General features: G+C 49.0%; 1 protein-coding gene across 1 annotated transcript; it reads right to left on the reverse strand.

The window, feature by feature from the left end:
• Nucleotides 1-640: 640 nt before the first annotated feature.
• On the reverse strand, nt 641-20,776 carry pla2g4ab (phospholipase A2, group IVAb (cytosolic, calcium-dependent)). Its single transcript, XM_030372674.1, has 19 exons — nt 20,652-20,776; nt 19,493-19,555; nt 19,004-19,085; nt 16,610-16,758; nt 16,312-16,425; nt 14,848-14,885; nt 13,483-13,627; nt 11,867-12,003; nt 10,644-10,866; nt 9,331-9,445; nt 8,350-8,487; nt 8,065-8,154; nt 7,403-7,468; nt 5,411-5,541; nt 4,525-4,636; nt 4,196-4,380; nt 3,666-3,855; nt 2,544-2,701; nt 641-846 (listed from the first exon to the last, which is right to left on the reverse strand). The coding sequence occupies exons 2-19, from the start codon at nt 19,520-19,522 to the stop codon at nt 715-717; spliced, it is 2,235 nt and encodes a 744-aa protein (XP_030228534.1). The 5' UTR covers nt 19,523-19,555; nt 20,652-20,776; the 3' UTR covers nt 641-714.
• Nucleotides 20,777-21,739: the final 963 nt, after the last annotated feature.

Raw genomic sequence — 21,739 nt, forward strand, 5'->3', positions numbered from 1 at the left:
TGGGGGAGAGGGTCAGAGAGAGAGAGACTGCCCCGTGGGGGAGAGGGTCAGAGAGAGACCGCCCCGTGGTGGAGGGGGTCAGAGAGAGACCGCCCCGTGGTGGAGGGGGTCAGAGAGAGACTGCCCCGTGGGGGAGGGGGTCAGAGAGAGACCGCCCCGTGGGGGAGGGGGTCAGAGAGAGACCGCCCCGTGGTGGAGGGGGTCAGAGAGAGACTGCCCCGTGGGGGAGGAGCTAGAGCAGCAGCAGCAGGGAGAGGGGACCGTTGCTATGCCTTCCAGTCGGGTTGTGCTTCATAAAACATTGGCTTCCTAATGACAGACACACCCAGCAGATAAAGGCGGGGGCGGTGGCGGGGCACTCCTTTGCTTTAGGTGAGTAAACATGGTGGAGATGTTTGAGGTATTCTCTAAGTTGCTCTTGGTGTGTTTAGGGGTTGCCATCAAACAAACCCCCGGGTGAGAGGGACTCCGGTGCATGTTTAAACTGCTCTGCCTGTTTGGATGACTCACCCAGCATGTTATTGAGTGAAGGCCCTGAACGTCATCCTGAAGAGGAGGCAGACTGACAGACCTCAGGCTCCTGACCATTCACATTTTACACACAAAAAAAGGTTTACAAAGTGATCACATTTTCCAAAACGAAAATACTAAACACAGGACACTCTAAGAAGCATTGGTGAAGTGCAGCCCTACGACAGGCCCCCCCTCGGGGCTCTAGAGGGCTTTGGGCGCAGCTCGCTTCAGGAACTTCTTGTTGTGGACCTCGTCGAGGGACAGGGAGACGGCACAGCTCGCTGGGCTCTCCTTCCGGTGCACGATGCGGTCCTTTATGGCGTCCTTTATCACCTGGAAAGCACAGCAGGGTCTCCATAAAGAACTCTACGCACACACACACAGAGGTACGGAATACACTGCATGCGTGTTTGTGTGTGTGTGCGTGTGTGTTTGTGTGTGTCTTGGCCATGTGCTGGTCCTCCCTCCCGTAAGTGACGGTGTATCTTATGAGAGTCCTTCTATTTATTCCGCGGATTGACGTGTCCAAATGGGACATATTTTCGATGTGTCGCTGTTCAGCCGATGCCTTGTTCTACGGTAATCTCCCCAAACACCCAGCCTTTGTGTTGCTTCCTGTGTAAAGGTTATATTTGTTGCCCGCACGAAAGGACGAACTGTACAAACACTTAGCACGTTCCGTAGGGGATACCGAGCTGACACTCAGAGCTCCTTGAGTAACGTAAAAACCCTTTCACACGCTCCGGTGACATGCCACGCCCCACTCGGGTTACCTGGCAACACGCTGTCATGACAGAGGTCTACAGCACATGAAGGTCACGGTGACAGCATGTCAAATGACAACTAAGTACCGGAGAACCTGTATGTGTGTGTGTGTGTGTGTGTGTGTGTGTGTGTGTGTGGGCGGGTGCGTGTGTGTGTGTGTGTGTGTGTGTGTGTGTGTGTGTGTGTGTGTGTGTGTGTGTGTGTGTATGTGCGTGCGTGCGTGCGTGCGTGCGTGCGTGCGTGTGTGTGGGCGGTTGCGTGCGTGTGTATGTGTGGGTGTGTGTGTGTGTGTGTGGGCGGGTGATGTGTGTGTGTTTTTGTGTGGTTGGGTTCATGTGTGTGTGTGTGTGTGTGTGTGTGTGTGTGTGTGTGTGTTAAGTACACGTGACCCTTTAACTTTGTTTCGCTGTTAAATATATTTATGGCTTTATTGCAGACACAGGTCCACGTAACACCCGTCGCCCTTACATAAAGATTGAATAATAGAATCCCACGGAAGGTCCAACTTTTCCCTGATCATCCTTCTGGTCCGTCACCTCCTCTTCCTCATCATCCTCATCGTACTCCTCATCATCATCATTATCACACACATCTTCCTGCCGTTCTCTGTATTATCATGAAACAATGAGGGCCTCTGATGGGCCCTGTGCCTTCTGCAGCGTCTGCCTCGCCCCCCCCCCACCAGACGGTGAGGTCTGCACCCCCCCCTCTACCCAGACGGAGAGGTCTGCACCCCCCCCCTCTACCCAGACGGTGAGGTCTGCCCCCCCCCCTCTACCCAGACGGAGAGGTCTGCACCCCCCCCCTCTAACCAGACGGAGAGGTCTGCCCCCCCCCCCTCTACCCAGACGGAGAGGTCTGCACCCCCCCCCTCTACCCAGACGGAGAGGTCTGCCCCCCCCCCTCTACCCAGACGGAGAGGACTGCCCCCCCCCCTCTACCCAGACGGAGAGGTCTGCCCCCCCCCCTCTACCCAGACGGAGAGGACTGCCCCCCCCCTCTACCCAGACGGAGAGGTCTGCACCCCCCCCTCAACCCAGACGGAGAGGTCTGCCCCCCCCCCTCTACCCAGACGGAGAGGTCTGCACCCCCCCCTCTACCCAGACGGAGAGGTCTGCACCCCCCCCTCTACCCAGACGGAGAGGTCTACAGCCCCCCCCCCCCCCCCCCCCCCCCCCCCACCCAGACGGAGAGGTCTGCACCCCCCCCCTCTACCCAGACGGAGAGGTCTGCCCCCCCCACCCAGACGAGGACCAGCCGCTCACTTCCAGGTTGTTGAGCGTGTTGAACTCCATGAGGTCGTGCAGCTGGGAGAAGGCCTGGTTCGAGTACTGGAAGTTGAACGTGGAGTACGGCGTCTCCGGGTCGTCGAAGATGTCAAAGTCTGAATATTCCTTCTCCTTTTCCGTCTCTCTGGGAACTCCTTTAGAAAGGACAGAGCAGAACACAGTGTTCCTCAAGAAACCACCTCCACCCAACCGGCAGTGCACAGACAGGCCTACCTTGGCCACGGAGTATAAATGAAATGTAGCCATGCAGCGCTACAGTGAAATTAATCAAATGGCATTGGTGACACAGCCTTTACCCGGGGCTACGATAAGGATTCAAACGTGAGGGAAGGAGGGAGGGAGGGAGGGAGTGTGGACCTGTGACCAAATATGGACTGGCATATTTATCCTGAAAGGGAATCCTGCGTGGAAGCTGAACACTATTTTTCCTTTAGCTGCCTTCCCGTAAAACATAATCATAAATGCCTGGATGTTAAAATGAGCAGCGTGTCATGTCTGGTCGTATGTCTTCCTTATTTAATGAAAAAATAACTTACGCCAGCTTCAATTTTCACATCTGTACCTCATCACCACATATTATATATGACAAAAACATATTATTTGTCAGTTGAAGAGGATTATCATTTAAATAACAGCCATTGAGATCGGGATAGGGATGATATAGTGTTAGGAAAAAGCATTGCAACATTCCTGGCCTTCCCTCCACAGGGAGGAGCGTCGGCACTCGGACGGCGAACGCTCAGGATTTATGGTTTGTTTATCCACAGTGCAGTGAGACCTTCTGCACTGCACCTGGCCAGACACTGACACCAAACACACACACACACATGCACTCATGCACAAACACAAACACACACACACCCACGTATGTACCAGTATACACATACTAGTATATACATCCAGACACGTGACTTTCCCTATGTAAGCTCTGTGATCTACCAAAGAGGAATGCAGTGACCAAATAAAAAGAGATACCGGAATCAGAGTAGAGCAGGGCTCCCTCAGCGCTGCAGGACAGACCATAATTATATCCGCTGCCCCAGATTTCAACATTTTCCCTCCACACATCGACATTTCCAGAGCTTATGTGAAACTTACCAGGGGCCTTGAATTCTCTGAAGTTGATGTTGACCAGGACGAAGTGGAGGATCGTGGGGCAGTTCCTCTCACCCTTCCCGGGCTTGAACACGTAGCATTCCTTCAGACCCTCCCGGTCAAACACCTTGGAGTCGATCTTGGGGAAAGGCAGCTTGTTCATCCGAGCCCACTTCTCTGCCAATAGGAGCTCCTGAGACATTACGGAAAAGACACCACTGTTGATTTATAGAACGACCACCATTGTCTCCCCTCAAGCCCAAAGCCCACAGCATGAATTGCAGTTCACATTTGTAGCACAACCGAAAGAGAGACAGGCTGATATTACTGTTGACAGAGCAGAGCTCATGGCTGGATGGAGCCAGGGGTTTTCTTTGGCCTGCTTTGTATGGGACTCAAACATTATTTTGCGTCATTCCCGAAACATCTGTGTGCTTTGGGCCGGACAACGAAAAGAAAGAAAATGCCAACCCATACAACACTACCCAGCGGCCTGAGTCAGAGCTGCGGAACATCCCCTCAGTAGGAAGCACCTTGAAGGGCGGACTGGAGTCGCTGGGCCGGGCGGAGAAGTCGAAGGAGATGATGAGGTCGACGCCGCGCTGCGGCCGCAGGATGAGGGGGAAGGGGAGGTTGTAGGTCAGGCCGCTGTCCACCACGTGGATCTTTTTGCTCTTCACATCCAGAGGCTCGTAGATGCGCACAAACTCATCAGGGTCTGGGAGAACATGTCAGGTTAATCATCTGTAACACTTAGTCCTGTAAACCCCCCAAAGTGTCCCATGTGTTAGTCTGTCCCAGATGGCCTCAACACGGGGCTCTGATGAAGAGGACCTCGCTGACTCCGTGGACCGGGGCTCACCGGTGACGGCGTCCACCTCGTCCTCTGGGGCCGTGCCGTTGCAGAAGAACTCGTTGAAGGGAGTGTAGGGGATGCTGGTGTTCAGGGCCAGGCCCAGCATGAAGTTATGGACCTGAGGGGGGCGGGGAACACAGACAGGAAGGACGCTGATTGGTCACCTTTAAGATGGTTAATGGGCCCTACTACTTAAGTGTTGTACTTAGATAACATGTTAGACTAGACTAGATCAGGTTATGTATTACATTGGATCGACGGGGGTTATAATGGGGATGTAATAGACTACGTTAAGTTTACTTAGTTTCAAGGTTTTCCAAAACATTCAACTTTCAATTATTATATTATTATTATATTATTTATTATTATATACCACAGATTGAAAATCACTGGTTGAGAATTAATAGTAGACTATATTCGATAATTTTGGTTAGATAAGATGAGATCATTTTACTTTAGTTTAGTTTGGTCTAGTTTAGTTGAGTTTGGTTTAGACTAGATCAAATACATTTTGTTTGGATTAAGAAAAGATTAAAATAGATATGTTGACAATCCAAATCAAACTACATGAGTGGGGTTTTCTTCTTATAAGCCGTAGCTAATGGGTTTATGAATGAACGTCCCTTCATACTATTTGGATAGTCAGTGTCCTAGTGGGACTGGTGTATGGCTATTAATAAATGTCCAATAGTAGCTTTGCTCGAGTGCCATTCGCGTGTTGTTCCTCACGGTCTATAAACTCTCACCCCACCTCACCTGTTGGACCAGACTCAGCGGAGGCTCCTCCCCTTTAACACCTGAAGAGCCTTCAGGTGGGTGGAGCCGACTATTCACGGCCAATCAAAACGTTCATAAAATAAGAGATGAGATGGTCTGAGGTAAGATTGAGCACCTTCCCAGCTCGGCCCTCTCGTGTGTTGAATATGGCCGACTCGCTGAACAGGGAGGTGATCATCCGCTTGCCCCAACTGTCCTGAGCGTTCCGGTGGAACTCCTCTTCAGCCTGCTGGTTCTCACTGCCCCCTGCACAGCAGATACACACAACTGGGAATATATACTGGGACACCTTGCTGGAGCACTACGTTCCCCCAGATCACTGGGGGCAGGTGGGGGTTTGTTCTGCAACACTCCCCGTCCCAAAAAAGGGACGCAAGCTCTGATAAGATGGTCCTGTATCATGTTGGGTACATTTCTCAGTTGCAAACAACCCCCCCTCCCTCATCACAGCGTTCAGCAGATCCCTCCTGCTCTCCGGATCTACCGAGCAGTCAGACTGAAGGCTGTATCAGAGGAAGTTTGTGAAACCGTGATTGTAAGCCGTGTGCGCAGTAAGAAATATCAGCAAAGGAATCATTTCACTTGTCCTGTAAACCTTAGACCTTTCCTTTTTCACAGTATTCAAAGGAAATGCCCAAAGTGTGTATGTTTATGGGAACAACACTCTACAGCTTAACAACGTTTGGACAGGGATGATAATGTCAACCAGTGAATCAACTATTCATAACACTAAATCAGTCCATTTGAAAGCATGTGTGGACTATGGAAGGAACGATGAGCTACTGGATGTTAGTTTCACAACAAAAGGTCTGGCCGTCATCCCCTGTTTCTGCTCCTTACCTCTTCCCCTGCCTTTGTCCGTCTGTATTATTTCAATACATACCCTGTATGCTCTTAATAACCATTGACATCACACTGAAACTAAATTGATTTCGTTACTGATTGTTAGCACACAAAGAATGTTAACGTGGAAAGGAAATACAGGTAAAACAAGTCTTGATAATCTGCTTGTAACTTGCATCAACTGACTGAATAAACATTTATCGTTTTCCCTTTTCTTTTGAACCAAATCTACACGTTAATGTAAAGGGACCCTTAACTCTACACTGAGGACACGTTAATGTAAAGGGACCCTTAACTCTACACTGAGGACACTTTAATGTAAAGGGACCCTTAACTCTACACTGAGGACACTTAAAGTAAAGGGACCCTTAACTCTACACTGAGGACACTTTAATGTAAAGGGACCCTTAACTCTACACTAAGGACACTTAAAGTAAAGGGACCCTTAACTCTACACTGAGGACACTTTAATGTAAAGGGACCCTTAACTCTACACTGAGGACACTTAAAGTAAAGGGACCCTTAACTCTACACTGAGGACACTTTAATGTAAAGGGACCCTTAACTCTACACTGAGGACACTTAAAGTAAAGGGACCCTTAACTCTACAGGGTGTTTTGGGGGTGATATGTGCTGGGGTGTGCTCTGGGGGGTCCTCTGGGGGGTCTCTGGGGGTGTGCTCTGGGGGTGTGCTCTGGGGGGTCCTCTGGGGGGTCTCTGGGGGGTCCTCTCGGGGGTCCTCTGGGGGGTCCTCTGGGGGGTCTCTGGGGGGTCTCTGGGGGTGTCCTCTGGGGGGTCCTCTGGGGGGTCTCTGGGGGTGTGCTCTGGGGGGTCTCTGGGGGGTCTCCGGGGGTGTGCTCTGGGGGGTCTCTGGGGGGTCTCCGGGGGTGTGCTCTGGGGGGTCCTCTGGGGGGTCTCTGGGGGTGTGCTCTGGGGGTCCTCTGGGGGGTCTCCGGGGGTGTGCTCTGGGGGGTTCTCTGGGGGGTCCTCAGGGGGGTCTCTGGGGGTGTGCTCTGGGGGGTCCTCTGGGGGGTCTCTGGGGGTGTGCTCTGGGGGGTCCTCTGGGGGGTCTCTGGGGGGTCCTCTGGGGGGTCCTCTGGGGGGTCCTCAGGGGGGTCTCTGGGGGTGTCCTCTGGGGGGTCCTCTGGGGGGTCTCCGGGGATGTGCTCTGGGGGGTCTCTGGGGGGTCTCTGGGGGTGTCCTCTGGGGGTCCTCTGGGGGTCCTCTGGGGGTCCTCTGGGGGTGATGTGTGCTGCTTGCTCACCTTTATGCGTCTCCTCTTCGTTGTCCATGCTGTCCTCTCCCACGATGTGCCGTGGCCTTATCTGTTCTGTGAGAACAAGCGTTCAGTATTCACTCTTCAGGGGACAACATCTGTTTCATCATGCATGACTACATACACATTATTGGAGATTAAGGCTTTGCTTGTCCATTATATTAAAATAACATCATTCTCTTAATGGAAGAGACTCACACACATGAGAGCCAGACCCTCAAACCTATTAATCATTAATGAATGTATTGCATTTAGTATTTTGTGACGTTGCATTGAAGCGCCGTGCAAGTGTGAATGTTTACATATCACAACAAAATGTCATCTTCTGACACCCAACACCTTACAAACGATCTCAGGTGAAAGGCTGATATCTGTTATCTCCTCTCTGATTGGCTCATTTGTCACCGGACAACAAAGGCTTTGGGGTGAGGCGTTGCCACGAAAGGGGTCATGGAAAATGTAAACTGTGGTAAAAATGCGTCACGGCCAGAGTGTCGCAAACACAAATATCTCTTCCAAAGAATATCCATGCATGATTAAGGGGACTTTTCATCGCCATGCATGCAAAAGAAAAATGCAAAGTGAGTGCAGTTATCTACGAGGACGACACCTCAGCGCCGGAACACAGAGTGAGGAATGAGGAACTGTACCGAGCTCCTCCTCCATGGTACTGCCACCCGCCGTGTCCTTCACCCCCAGCACGCGGTTGAACAGGATGGAGAAGGCACTGCCCCACACACCTACAAACACCAGACATCCACCCAACACGTCATATTGGTGCATGTATCTGTGGAAGAGGCAAGCCGGGAAGGCCACAACCCCCATACTCCCTACGTGCGTGTGTGTGTGTGTGTGTGTGTGTGTGTGTGTGTGTGTGTGTGTGTGTGTGTGTGTGTGTGTGTGTGTGTGTGTGTGTGTGTGTGTGTGTTTCTTACCCATAAGGAAGTGCAGAGGGTTCTCGTTGTACTTCTTCACCACCGACCCCATGAAGAACTTGCTTCCAAACAGGTCGGGGGTCATGAAGGTCCCGTACTTCGCCATGCCGATTTCATAGGGGCTGAACTCCACCCAGTCTGTGGGCAACGCCTCAAGGTGAGTCAAAACACCACAAAACTCACATAATAATCATCTGCATGTATAATGTTGACATATAATGTGGTGATGACGACTTTTAAATAGCAGGCCGTTTCAAGGTCTCGCCAGCTCCTCCAGTTATTGTTTGTTTCCTTTCTTTCTGTTTCTCTTACTTTGTATTACTCATTTTCCTCTACTCTGAGATTGTCTGAGGACACTTTTTTATATTTCAAATACATATCATTGAAATAATTATATTCTGTGTGCAAACACACATGATCGACACACACACAGAGTGTGTGTCGATCATGTGTGTTGATCCAATGATCCGCTCAACATGACACACACAGAGTGTGTGTCATGTTGAGCGGATCATTGTCTGCTCGTCCCAAAGCGAGGTCCATTCTGAGAGTGGAGAGGGTGGAGGCAGGGGGGCCCGGTGGTGACCCCCCCTCGCTCACGTCTGCATCGAGTGAGCCCCATTCATGGTTCAGGGCTCACAGGGAACCTTCCAGGATGTTTGTGGTATTTATAAACACGCCCGGTGTCATTCCACTGAAATTTCTTTCTTGACCTTTCCAGAGAACATGCTCCATGTGAATGGAGAAGGCCGTTGGTTGGTGACAGCAGCTGGGCTGCACCGTTATAGATAAACTATATGTATAAAAAAAATCTGATTTATTTATGTTTAATAAAAACTTTTTTTAACGATTAGAAAATTGCAAAGGCCAAATTCTAAATTTCGATTAATAAAAATTAATTAAATTCATCGTGCAGTTCTTACTCCGGTGCACCAAATCATCACATTTGCAAAACAATAATATTATTAACGATCGACTCGCCTGCAAACATGAGCTCGGACACGTCGGGCTTCACGTGGAGGCAGGTGAACAGGGGCAGAGGGCACTGCGCCTCACCCACCTTCTGCTGCATGTCTGTCAGAGTGGAGTCCATCCTCTGGAACACAGCACAGCGGTATTATGTGTGTGTGTGTGTGTGTGTGTGTGTGTGTGTGTGTGTGTGTGTGTGTGTGTGTGTGTGTGTGTGTGTGTGTGTGTGTGTGTGTGTGTGTGTGTGTGTGTGTGTGGTTGTGTGTGTGTGTGTGTGTGTGTGTGTGTGTGTGTGTGTGTGTGTGTGTGTGTGTGTGTGTGTGTATGTGGGCGTGTGTGTGTGGGCGTGTGTGTGTGTGTGTGTGTGTGTGTGTGTGTGTGTGTGTGTGTGTGTGTGTGTGTGTGTGTGTGTGTGTGTGTGCGTGTGCGTGTGCATGTGTCAGTAGAGACAGAAAGAGGGAGAGAGGGAAAGAGAGATACATCTTTCAGAACTATCGTTATGCATATAATATACAATAGATGTTGATGCCCATGACAACATTCAGTCAACAATAAACTGTCTCTCCAAGGCAGTTTCCTGCTGAAGCATTTGTTTATTATTATATATATACATGCATATAATATATAGTAATATGTAGTAATATGACGGTGAGGGAACAGAGAGAGAACAGGGAACAGTGAGAGAACAGTGAGAGAACAGTGAGGGAACAGTGAGGGAACAGTGAGAGAACAGAGAGGGAACAGAGAGAGAACAGTGAGAGAACAGTGAGAGAACAGTGAGAGAACAGAGAACAGAGAGAGAACAGAGAACAGAGAGAGAACAGAGAGAGAACAGAGAGAGAACAGAGAGAGAACAGAGAGGGAACAGAGAACAGAGAGAGAACAGAGAGAGAACAGAGAGGGAACAGAGAACAGAAAGAGAACAGAGAGGGAACAGTGAGAGAACAGAGAGAGAACAGAGAGAGAACAGAGAGAGAACAGTGAGAGAACAGAGAGAGAACAGAGAGAGAACAGAGAACAGAGAGAGAACAGAGAACAGAGAGAGAACAGAGAGAGAACAGAGAGAGAACAGAGAGAGAATAGTGAGAGAACAGAGAGAGAACAGAGAGAGAACAGAGAGAGAACAGAGAACAGAGAGAGAACAGTGAGAGAACGAGGCAGAGAGCGAGGGCAGCCACAGCAAGCACCAGAGGAAATGAAGACTTGTGCAGACGGACAGGAAACAGGAGATAACACCAGGATTTTAGAGGCTAGTCCGCAGGGAAGGGTTGCTCTAAAGCCAACGGCCGTCAGAAAGAGAGAACGGAGGAGAGACCAACGCTCACCCCGCGGACCAGCGTCTCCCCGATGAGCATGCCGAAGATGTCGGTGAAGGTGACGGGCTGGCCGGCCGCCTTCTTGGTCCACAGCGCCTGGACGTAGCTGCTGAGGTGCTGGGGCAGCAGCAGCCGCAGCGGGTTGCTGCTCACGCTCTGCATCAGCTCCTGGTTGATGTCCGCCGGCCCCTTGGCCGGGAACTCTGGGTGGGAGTAGAGCATGGACATGTACCTGCAGGGGGGAGACGAAGGGGGAGGTCAGGGGGAGTAGAGCATGGACATGTACCTGCAGGGGGGAGACAAAGTGCCTCCTACTGAACAGCGTCCGAATAGACACGTATAAGAGAACCTTATGCTAGCACCTTGGAGACCAATGGAGAACACAAACCCCGTACCAACGGTCGACATTCCCTGGTTATTCTCATGGAATCTTGTGATGTTGCAGCAACACCTTGCATGAGCTTGTATTAAACCCTACTCTCTCTTTATCTTGGAAAACGGCTGAGCGTGACTTCTCCCCGTTAATATAATGAACTAAACATAAATAGGTTATTTTGGGGTAAACATTAGGAACCCACAATAAAATCTGTGGTTTAGAACAAGCCACAGTGTGATAACAGACAGGCCTTCAGGGAGCGTCCTTACAGAACTCTGGTGGCACAAACCACAGAGAAGATAGTAATCTGGCATCAAACGCTACGAAGGAGGTCTCAATCAGCCAAGACATCATTGGAGATACTGTTGCCATGTGGCGTCAGGTATCAGATCTGAACAAGCAATGCTAGTGCGTCTACTGTGGAAAATAGTTATATCCAAGAACAATAAATTAAGCATATGAAAATGAGATGAACAATAAGGGAAGCATGATAATTGACGGAGAGAATGCGAGAGAGCAAAGAAATGCCCTCTTTCTTACTCACTCAGTGGTTGAATTGATCTACCTGTAGCAACACATTCATTCAGAGCCAAGTGATTCTGTCACAGCATTTAAGTTAAAGCAGTCATACATGGGCTGATGCATTCCTTGAATACAGGAAGGAGAGCTAGTGTGTGTGTGTGTGCGTGCGTGCGTGTGTGTGTGTGTGTGTGTGTGCGTGTGCATGTGCCCAGCAGGGCCTCCAGTGTGTGTGTGTGTGTGTGTGTGTGTGTGTGTGTGTGTGTGTGTGTGTGTGCGTGCGTGCGTGCGTGCGTGCTTGCGCGCGTGCATGCGTGCGTGTGTGTGTGCGTGTTACCATGTGGACCCAGAGAGCCCAGCTACGTAAGTGGCACAGTCCAGGACCCCCGACTCGTACAGCGCCTTCATCACGCCAGAGAAGCCCACCATGGCCCGAAAGCCCCCCCCAGAGCCCACGATGGCGATCACAGGCACCTGGCACGCACACACACACACACACACACACACACACACACACACACACACACGCGCACACACACACACACACACACACACACACACACACACACACTCTCACACACACACACACACACACACACACACACACACACACACACACACACACACACACACACACACTCACACACACACACACACACACACTCTCACACACACACACACACACACACAAACACACACACAGTTAGAACGACAGCAGTTGAGGGGAACAGTATGGCAGTAGGGTAAACTATTTTGTAATACTGCTGTTCTATCCACTACCATTCCTCCAGCCCGGACCACTTCCTCCTGAGAGAACAGAGGGCCGTCTTGCGTCATATGCAGTAGCAGGTTCCCTTTGACTCGTGCATTCTAAGTTGTTTTTGAGCGCTCGCCATAGGAGCGTTCAATGTTTATGTTCAGGAATGGAGCCAAAATACAGCCAACCTTCCCCGAGTCACGTTCTGAGTCATGTTCTGCTCTCTGCCTCTGGGAAGCTTTGGTTTAACTAAACCAAGAAAAGGGGAGTTAAAAATGCTGCACAACTGGCCAAAGTGGCTCATGGTCATATATATACAGACATATATATATACATGTATTCATATGTATGTACACTTTCTAATCGTACTGTTCTAACTATAGGCCTTACGTAAACAGACAGGACAGCCCAGTGGTCGGAAATAGGACATGGGCACATAGGAAATGAAGTGACAGTAAATCAGGAAGTGAGTATGTCCAATAGAAGATACCGCTGTTCTACGTTCAGATGAACTAATGCTCTACTTATGGCCTGATGTGGACAGTGTCTGCTTCTAAAATATGGTGTTATCGATGAATTTGATGATGAAAGATCATTCAAGCTCAGCTTTACTCCATTATTCAATTTCTTACTTGGGTTGCGCAACGAACTTTACACTAAATCTGCCTTTGCCCGCTTTAGGCTCAAGGGACAACAAACCTTTGTTTGGCTCAGCCTTTGAGCAGAGTGCTAATCTTGCTTTGTTTAGGTTGGGTCTCCTGGATGCAACGAGGAGAAAACATGGCCGCCAGGCTGTCTGGTTCACCTCACCCTCCCAATTAAAGGAAGCCGGTAGTTATAGGCACTCCCTACTTCCAGTCCGCATTCAAGTCGGAATAAGGTTAAAATATAACCGGAAGCACCACAAGCAAGGGCCACATAGCGAGAGGTTGTTAAAGTCAGTGTGAGTTCAAACATGTTCATCAGATTACTGCCTGCATGTCTGTGTGGGAGCCGTCCAAATCACAACAAACAGGACCGTTGGAGACGGGCCACAATGCCACCAAGACAACAAGGTGGGAACCCTTATTGAAATGGATTGATCTTTGGAATATAATACAATTTCCCTCTATGCTTGTTGGTAATATAGTAATGAAATTGAATGTGAATGTGTAGACGTTGTGTTGTGTTCTCTGGAGGCCCTGCTGGGCTCTGACCTCCTGAGGGGAGCTGGGGAGGAACCGGGGCTTCTCCATGTCCAGCAGCTTCTTGATGCCCAGCATCACCCGCTGGCGCCGGGCCTGCCGGTACAGCTTCTCCTGGTCACACAGCGCGAGGCTGAAGCGCAGGTCCATGTTGGTGCTGGGGGAGAGGGGGAGGGAGAGGAGGGAGAGGAGGGGAGGGGAGAGGGGAGAGAGGAGAGGGGGAGGGAGAGGAGGGAGAGGAGGGGAGGGGAGAGGGGAGAGGGGGAGAGGGGAGAGAGGAGAGGGGAGAGTGGAGAGGGGGAGAGGGGGAGAGGGGAGAGAGGAGAGGGGAGAGTGGAGAGGGGGAGAGGAGAGGGGAGAGGGGGAGAGGGGAAGAGGGGGAGAGGGGGAGGGGAGAGGGGGGGGAGGGAGAGCAGGGGAGGGGAGAGGGGAGAGAGGGAGAGGGGAGAGAGGAGAGGGGAGAGAGGAGAGGAGGAGAGGAGAGAGGAGAGGGGGAGAGGGGGAGAGGCAGAGAGGGGGAGAGAGGGAGAGGGGGAGAGGCAGAGAGGGGGAGAGAGGGAGAGGGGGAGAGGGGGAGAGGGGAGACGGAAGAGGGGGAGAGGGGAGGGGAGAGGGGAGAGAGGGAGAGGGGAGAGAGGAGAGGGGAGAGAGGAGAGGAGGAGAGGAGAGAGGAGAGGGGGAGAGGGGGAGAGGCAGAGAGGGGGAGAGAGGGAGAGGGGGAGAGGGGGAGAGGGGAGACGGAAGAGGGGGAGAGGGGGGGAGGGGAGGGGGGAGAGGGGGAGAGGGGAGCGGAAGAGGGGAAGAGGGGGAGAGGGGAGGGGGGAGAGAGGAGGGGGGGAGAGGGGGAGCTTCAGCTTCGGCTAAATGCTTTAGAAATGTGTTTCTAAAAAAAAAGCAATAAAGCAACAAAAAGGGGGTGTTTTGTGTAAAGTAAGCTAACTATGGCAACCCCCTTTTTTTTTTTTTTGTGAATTTGAATTAGAATATTTTAGTGAAGGACATTCTGAGCTAACTTAAATATTTAAAGAATTTCCTCATATTAACCCCTGATGCAATGGTGCACAAGACTAAATTAAATTAAATTAAACAAAATTCAATTCAATTTTATTTTATTTGTATAGCCGTTAATCACAAGGAGAGTCTCGAAGGGCTTAACAGGCCGTATGTTTATGACATATGCAAGATAAGCGCCACCTACATTAGTAGTTGCAGTTGCTTGGTATTTCTATTTCTTTATTCTTTCCGAGCCATTCCTGTGAATTGTTGAACCCTAACTAGATGTCTCCTGGTTAGCTTTTCTTAGCTTGCTGCTCGTTCTTGTTTCATCCACAAAGAGACTTCAGGATGGACAAGAGGATGGAGGAGATGAGTACGTACCACACCTCCAGAGACATCTCCAGGAACACTTTGGTCTCCTGTGAAAACAGAGGAACGAGTGGAGGGTTTGGATAACAAGCAGGAAAAAGCATTTAATCCAAGCACAATACAGCGTCCAGATGAGGGAGATGGGTTGAGTCGGCCGTGGTAGAAGGTCCCCCTGGGTCTTCACATCCCTTCCCCAATATTTGATTTGAATCTAGAGGTGCTTCAGGCTCGTTCATATTTTCCACATTCCGTTGATAAAACCCTCTAGTAGACTACAGTCTGATTCAGGCTTTACTCTGTCCTCGACTGGTTAAACCCTCTAGTAGACTACAGTCTGATTCAGGCTTTACTCTGTCCTCGACTGGTTAAACCCCCTAGTAGACTACAGTCTGATTCAGGCTTTACTCTGTCCTCGACTGGTTAAACCCTCTAGTAGACTACAGTCTGATTCAGGCTTTACTCTGTGCTCGACTGGTTAAACCCCCTAGTAGACTACAGTCTGATTCAGGCTTTACTCTGTGCTCGACTGGTTAAACCCTCTAGTAGACTACAGTCTGATTCAGGCTTTACTCTGTGCTCGACTGGTTAAACCCTCTAGTAGACTACAGTCTGATTCAGGCTTTACTCTGTCCTCGACTGGTTAAACCCCCTAGTAGACTACAGTCTGATTCAGGCTTTACTCTGTGCTCGACTGGTTAAACCCCCTAGTAGACTACAGTCTGATTCAGGCTTTACTCTGTCCTCGACTGGTTAAACCCCCTAGTAGACTACAGTCTGATTCAGGCTTTACACTGTGCTCGACTGGTTAAACCCCCTAGTAGACTACAGTCTGATTCAGGCTTTACTCTGTGCTCGACTGGTTAAACCCCCTAGTAGACTACAGTCTGATTCAGGCTTTACTCTGTGCTCGACTGGTTAAACCCCCTAGTAGACTACAGTCTGATTCAGGCTTTACTCTGTGCTCGACTGGTTAAACCCCCTAGTAGACTACAGTCTGATTCAGGCTTTACTCTGTGCTCGACTGGTTAAACCCCCTAGTAGACTACAGTCTGATTCAGGCTTTACTCTGTGCTCGACTGGTTAAACCCCCTAGTAGACTACAGTCTGATTCAGGCTTTACTCTGTCCTCGACTGGTTAAACCCCCTAGTAGACTACAGTCTGATTCAGGCTTTACTCCGCCCTCCTCTGTCCCCATCCTACTGTAACCAGAGGTCAGCCTGTAATAACAAGATAGTCATGGTGGGTTCCTCCATTGTGGGTTCACCTTCAGTTTCTTTGTGTCTAGATTTTCCGGTAAAATGTCTATAAAAGTCGTGTACTGTTGTCGGCCATTGAAGATGGCTTAACGTATTACACCAAATACTTGGCTCTCAAGAAGAGTTTTACAATAAATTAGGTTCCAACAAAGAGAACAAGTGATAAAAAAGAGAAAGAGAAGCAAGATAAAACCAGATTATCACTGAATGATGACCTACTTTGCCTATGAGGAAGTGTTGGGTTTCCGTCTGTCCGACTTGGATGGCGGAGATATCGAATGAAGCGGTGCCCAGAGTTTCGTCCATTACATAGTTGGCATCCATCAGGGTCAACTGGGGAGTCCGCAGCCCAGCGCACAACAGGAAGCAGGAAGCAAGGGGAGACAAGGGCTGAAATACTGAACATGAAGGACAACAGGGTGCTGGTCCACAGAGCAGCATGCGTCTGGATCCCCCGCCAGCTGCTACAGGGGGCTGCTGGCGTTAGCTAACCCTAACCCTGGAAAGGGGCTCCCACCTTGAGTGTGTTCTGCTGGTTTGGGTCCAGGATGAAGTGGAAGGTCTCGTCCCACTGGGGGTTGATGTCGTTGTCGATGTGGCGGGTTCTCCTCCTGCTCTCGGGGGCCGTCGGAATGTACAGCTCAACGTAAGGATCCGGAGTGTCCACTTTGCATATGCCCACGCACACACACACACACACACACACACACACACACACACACACACACACACACACACACACACACACACACACACACACACACACACACACACACACACACACACACACAAAAACAAAGAATAATTATGGCGTCACATTAGTGCCATAATTCACTAATGTGATAAAAGATGCATTCGGGCGTATTACATTATTCCACACGCGTAGATATTAACTGCGAGCGCGCAAATGATCTCTGCGCGCGCAAAACAGCCTCTCGCGCGCGCAAATTACCTCAGCGCGCGCAAAACAGCCTCTCGCGCGCGCAAATTACCTCAGCGCGCGCAAAACCTCTCGCGAAAGATGTTTTTACGCTCTCGCTCGAATTTAATTTTGACACTATGGGGGAGGGAACCAAGGCAGGGCGGGCTTTTCTATGATTGGCTGTTTCTGAAGCGCGATATTTGATTGACAGCCCTCCTCAGCTCTCCTCTCATTCAATTCTGAATTGTACAGTTAATGGCTGAAACGATAGTTACTTATTGTAACTCTAGACTCTATGAGTATAGGGGCAGCCTTTTAAGGCTATCGATATTGGGTTATCCCTCGGCGTGAGCCGTAGCACTGAAAATTTGTAATCCCCGACCACCAACACCAGTGGGCCTCAATAACGTCCGCGTGCGGCGTGCCTCAACGACGTCCGCATTTCGCAGATATAGCCGGGCGCCGGCGGACGTTCTGCTCCCAATAAACAACTTTTCTTCAGCTATTTAAAGGACAATGAGGCCGACACTTCAAAGGCTGCGCCTATACTCATAGAATCTGGAGTTACAATACGTTCAGCCATTTACTGTACAATTCAGAATTGAATGTGAGGAGGGCTGTCAATCAAATATCGCGCTTCAGAAACGGCCAATCACGTTTGGCCGTTTCACGTATCGCCCTGCCTTGGTTCCCTCCCCCATAGTGCCAAAATTAAATTCGAGCGAGAGCGTAAAAACATCTTTCGCGAGAGGTTTTGCGCGTGCTGAGGTAATTTGCGCGCGAGAGAGGCTGTTTTGCGCGCGCTGAGGTAATTTGCGCGCGCGAGAGGCTGTTTTGCGCGCGCAGAGATCATTTGCGCGCTCGCAGTTAATATCTACGCGTGTGGAATAATGTAATACGCCCGAATGCATCTTTTATCACATTAGTGAATTATGGCACTAATGTGACGCCATAAATAATGAGGGAAAATCTCAGACCAGGGGTCAAAGTTTCCACTATTCCTGCTATTGTATATATATTCATAAATAGTCATTGTCTTTATATATGTGGTGTGTGTGTGTGCTAATGTGTGCTAATGTGTGTGTGTGTGTGTGTGTGTGTGTGTGTGTGTGTGTGTGTGTGTGTGTGTGTGTGTGTGTGTGTGTGTGTGTGTGTGTGCACATTTATTTATGTGTCTGTCCATGTGTGTGTGTGTGTGTGTGTGTGTGTGTGTGTGTGTGTGTGTGTGTGCGTGTGTGTGTGTGTGTGTGTGTGCGTGTGTATGTGTGTGCGTGTGTCTATGTGTATGTGTGTGTGTGTGTGTGTGTGTGTGTCTATGTGCGTGCGTGTGTATGTGTGTGCATGTGTCCATGTGTTTGTGTATCTGTGTGTGTGTCTATGTGTGTGCGTGTGTATGTGTGTGCGTGTGTCTATGTGTGTGCATGTGTGTGCGTGTGTCTATGTGTGCGCATGTGTGAAGATGTGAATGGCATCTTCACTGTTTTTAAACATGTTTTAAGAGATTCACGTGCTCCTGTCTGGCTGGTTAGCCGTGATAGTCCGCAGCTGTGGCTCATGGGCTGATTGAGCCACACCATTCTGGTGCTCTTTAAGAGGGCCAGAGTTTTAGACTGGGGGGGCTGGAGTTGTGCAAGTGACAGTTGCTGTGTTTTAAGTAAAGAGATGCTTTTTAACAACAACAATGTGCGTGAAGAAAGCTCTTTTTCACCGCGTGTGTCTCTCTGTGTGTGTGTGTGTGTGTGTGTGTGTGTGTGTGTGTGTGTGTGTGTGTGTGTGCGTGCGTGTGTCTGTTTGTGTGTGTGTGTGTGTGTGTGTGTGTGTGTGTGTTTGTGTGTGTGTGTGCGTGCGTGTGTGTGTATGTGTGTGTGTGTGTGTGTATGTGTGTGCGTGTGTCTGTGTGTGTGTGTGTGTGTGTGTGTGTGTGTGTGCGTGTGTCTATGTGTGTGCGTGTGTATGTGTGTGTGTGTGGGGGGGGTCCCCAAGACTCACACAGATCCCCGAGGGCCCCCTTGGTGACCTTCTCCGCCCGCAGGACGGTGACCTTCAGCTTGTGAGAGAACTGCTGCTCCACCTGCAGAGAGCGTGGAAGCGTCAGCACACTGACCAGCACCATCACTAGAACTAACTGGACACATTCACACCACTCCATCTTTAAACCATCCTCGTTGTAGCGGACGGGGTCTGCCATCCCCACTGAGACCATTCATCCATTCATAAAAATGTTCCGAGGCAGAATTCAATGTGGGTTATCAACATGTAGAAGTGATAATAATAATACAATAACACTATAATACAATAATTATATTACTTCTTTGTTTAGATCCTTAAAAGTGATGTTTTGACAAAGGACATATAAACATTGGCCTATTCATATATTCTAAATGATATGTGCGCCTATTATGGACCGATCAAGGTAACAGGAAAAGGAAAATGTATTTAATATGACGAGCCACGTTTCTGTTATGGAAATGTACTCACAATGATGTACTGTCGGTCTATTGACGCCATGGTCCTGATGGAAGTGGAATTGCACTGGATTACCTTTAAAATATATATTTTTAAAGTTAGAAAAATGTAATCCGCTAGAAATACAATAGGTATCAACAGATATTCTCTGAACACATAAATATTGAACCTGCGGATTATGAGAATGGGGTGCGCGCACCAACGTGCGTGTGTGTGCTGAATGGAGATTTGGCAGCAGGTTGGAAACGCGGGACAGGAGGCACGTAGGGGCTCTGCGCTCCGAGTCCATCACGTCACGTAGTTTTCATAGAGCGTCTATTGAATGGGCTGATTTGTTCTCTCTCTCTCTCTCTCTCTCTCTCTCTCTCTCTCTCTCTCTCTCTCTCTCTCTCTCTCTCTCTCTCTCTCTCTCTCTCTCTCTCTCTCTCTCTCTCTCTCTCTCTCTCTCTCTCTCTCTCTCTCTCTCTCTCTCTCTCTCTCTCTCTCTCTCTCTCTCTCTCTCTCTCTCTCTCTCTCTCTCTCTCTCTCTCTCTCTCTCTCTCTCTCTGTCTTCTCGGTCTCTGTCTCTCTCTCTCTCGCTGTCTATCTCTCAACCCATGGACCGTTCATTCTGGCGTAGGCCTACATAATTTCCTTGAGGTTTTTAATGCAAAGTGTCTGTGAGCCAGCACCATGGTTTAATACGATAGCACTAGATCGACTGTATTGCGGTATACTTATATGCGGTATAAGTAATACTATGGATTAAGGCAGAGTTCCCTTTCGGTAGGCTGTTCGGAAGGACACATTTGAACGCCAGAAAATCCGTGTTGAAAAGTGCATGCAGTCGAATGGATTCACTTTAACTATAGTCAACTAACTTAGTTGTTTATTATTTCAGCCTTTCATTCGGCTTCTGGTCAGGTTCGCCCGGATAACATCGCCTATTGCAGCTGTTACTCACTGTAAATCCCAATACACCTACAAACCATATGTCTAACCGGACAGGATTCGACTTTTTCTTAAATAGTCCTGATTGTTGTGTTCGTGACTTGCTGCAGAGAAATCAGGAAAACGCTGGTTTCCCTCAAACTAAAGCGAAAAACAAAGCATCAGTAGACGCTCATTCAGCTCCATAACACGATAACAACTCTTAACGCAATCTGGATTCCAAGAAAAAAACAATACATACCTTGAAAGGAGTTGATTTACTCACAAATCCTGACTGTAAGTATCGCTACCGCTGTCCCACCGTCCATTGGAGAGATGGAGGAGGTGCTTCAGACTGGTGCCAGACGCGCTCACTGCGCGCACACGTTTAAAACATAGGAAGTTCATCGAATACAAACATACAACTCACTAAACATCGGATATGGTGCTTATATGTCAAATATTAATATAATTACTTCTAGAAATAAATAAAGGAAGAACTACATCAAAAAACGTTGGGAGCGTCGTCGCCTCAGTGTGTGTGTGTGTGTGTGTGTGTGTGTGTGTGTGTGTGTGTGTGTGTGTGTGTGTGTGTGTGTGTGTGTGTGTGTGTGTGTGTGCGCGCGTGCGTGCGTGCGTGCGTGTTTGCGCGTTGAGCATGATCGTCAGTTTCTCCGTTAGAGGGCGCATGAGCATCATGTTACATGATCATATATTAACATGTAGCCTACTAGTAGGTCTTACATTCATATATATATATATATATATATATATATATATATATATATATATATATATATACATACATGCATAAAATATTTGTATCTCTAATTATAAATTTTCTTAATTCTTTATTCTGTCTGTTCTAGCGTGTTGCGGGTACTGGACTGGATGCCTGGACTCTCCTCATGGATAACCGGCCAGAACCCCATCACCATTTTAATATGATGTGCATGTATTTACCTGTATGTCAATTGTGGCACCCATTGCACTCCTGACCATCCCTGGAAGAAGAGATCCCCTACGCTGCGTTTCTTCTCAAGATTTCTTCCTTGCTGATTCAAGGGAGTTTTTTCTTGCCCGTGTAGGGGCATGGGTAAAGGGGGGTGTCACAAATATTTGTCCTGTTAAGCCCTTTGAGACTGTAATGGTGATTAAGGGCTATACAAATACAATTTAATTGAATTGAATTAATAATTACACATATTTCGTTGAAAAAGGTTTGTAAAACAGTAACTTGAAACATCAATTTTGAGACCAATCCAAACCATGTATTCGATTTATACAGCTACAATACGTGTACACAAATCTAAATCACATGTTTTAGGGCTATTAAAACCTTTAGCAGAT

This window comes from Gadus morhua, chromosome 12, assembly GCF_902167405.1.
Source record: "Gadus morhua chromosome 12, gadMor3.0, whole genome shotgun sequence".
NCBI classification, from domain to species: Eukaryota; Metazoa; Chordata; class Actinopteri; order Gadiformes; family Gadidae; genus Gadus; species Gadus morhua.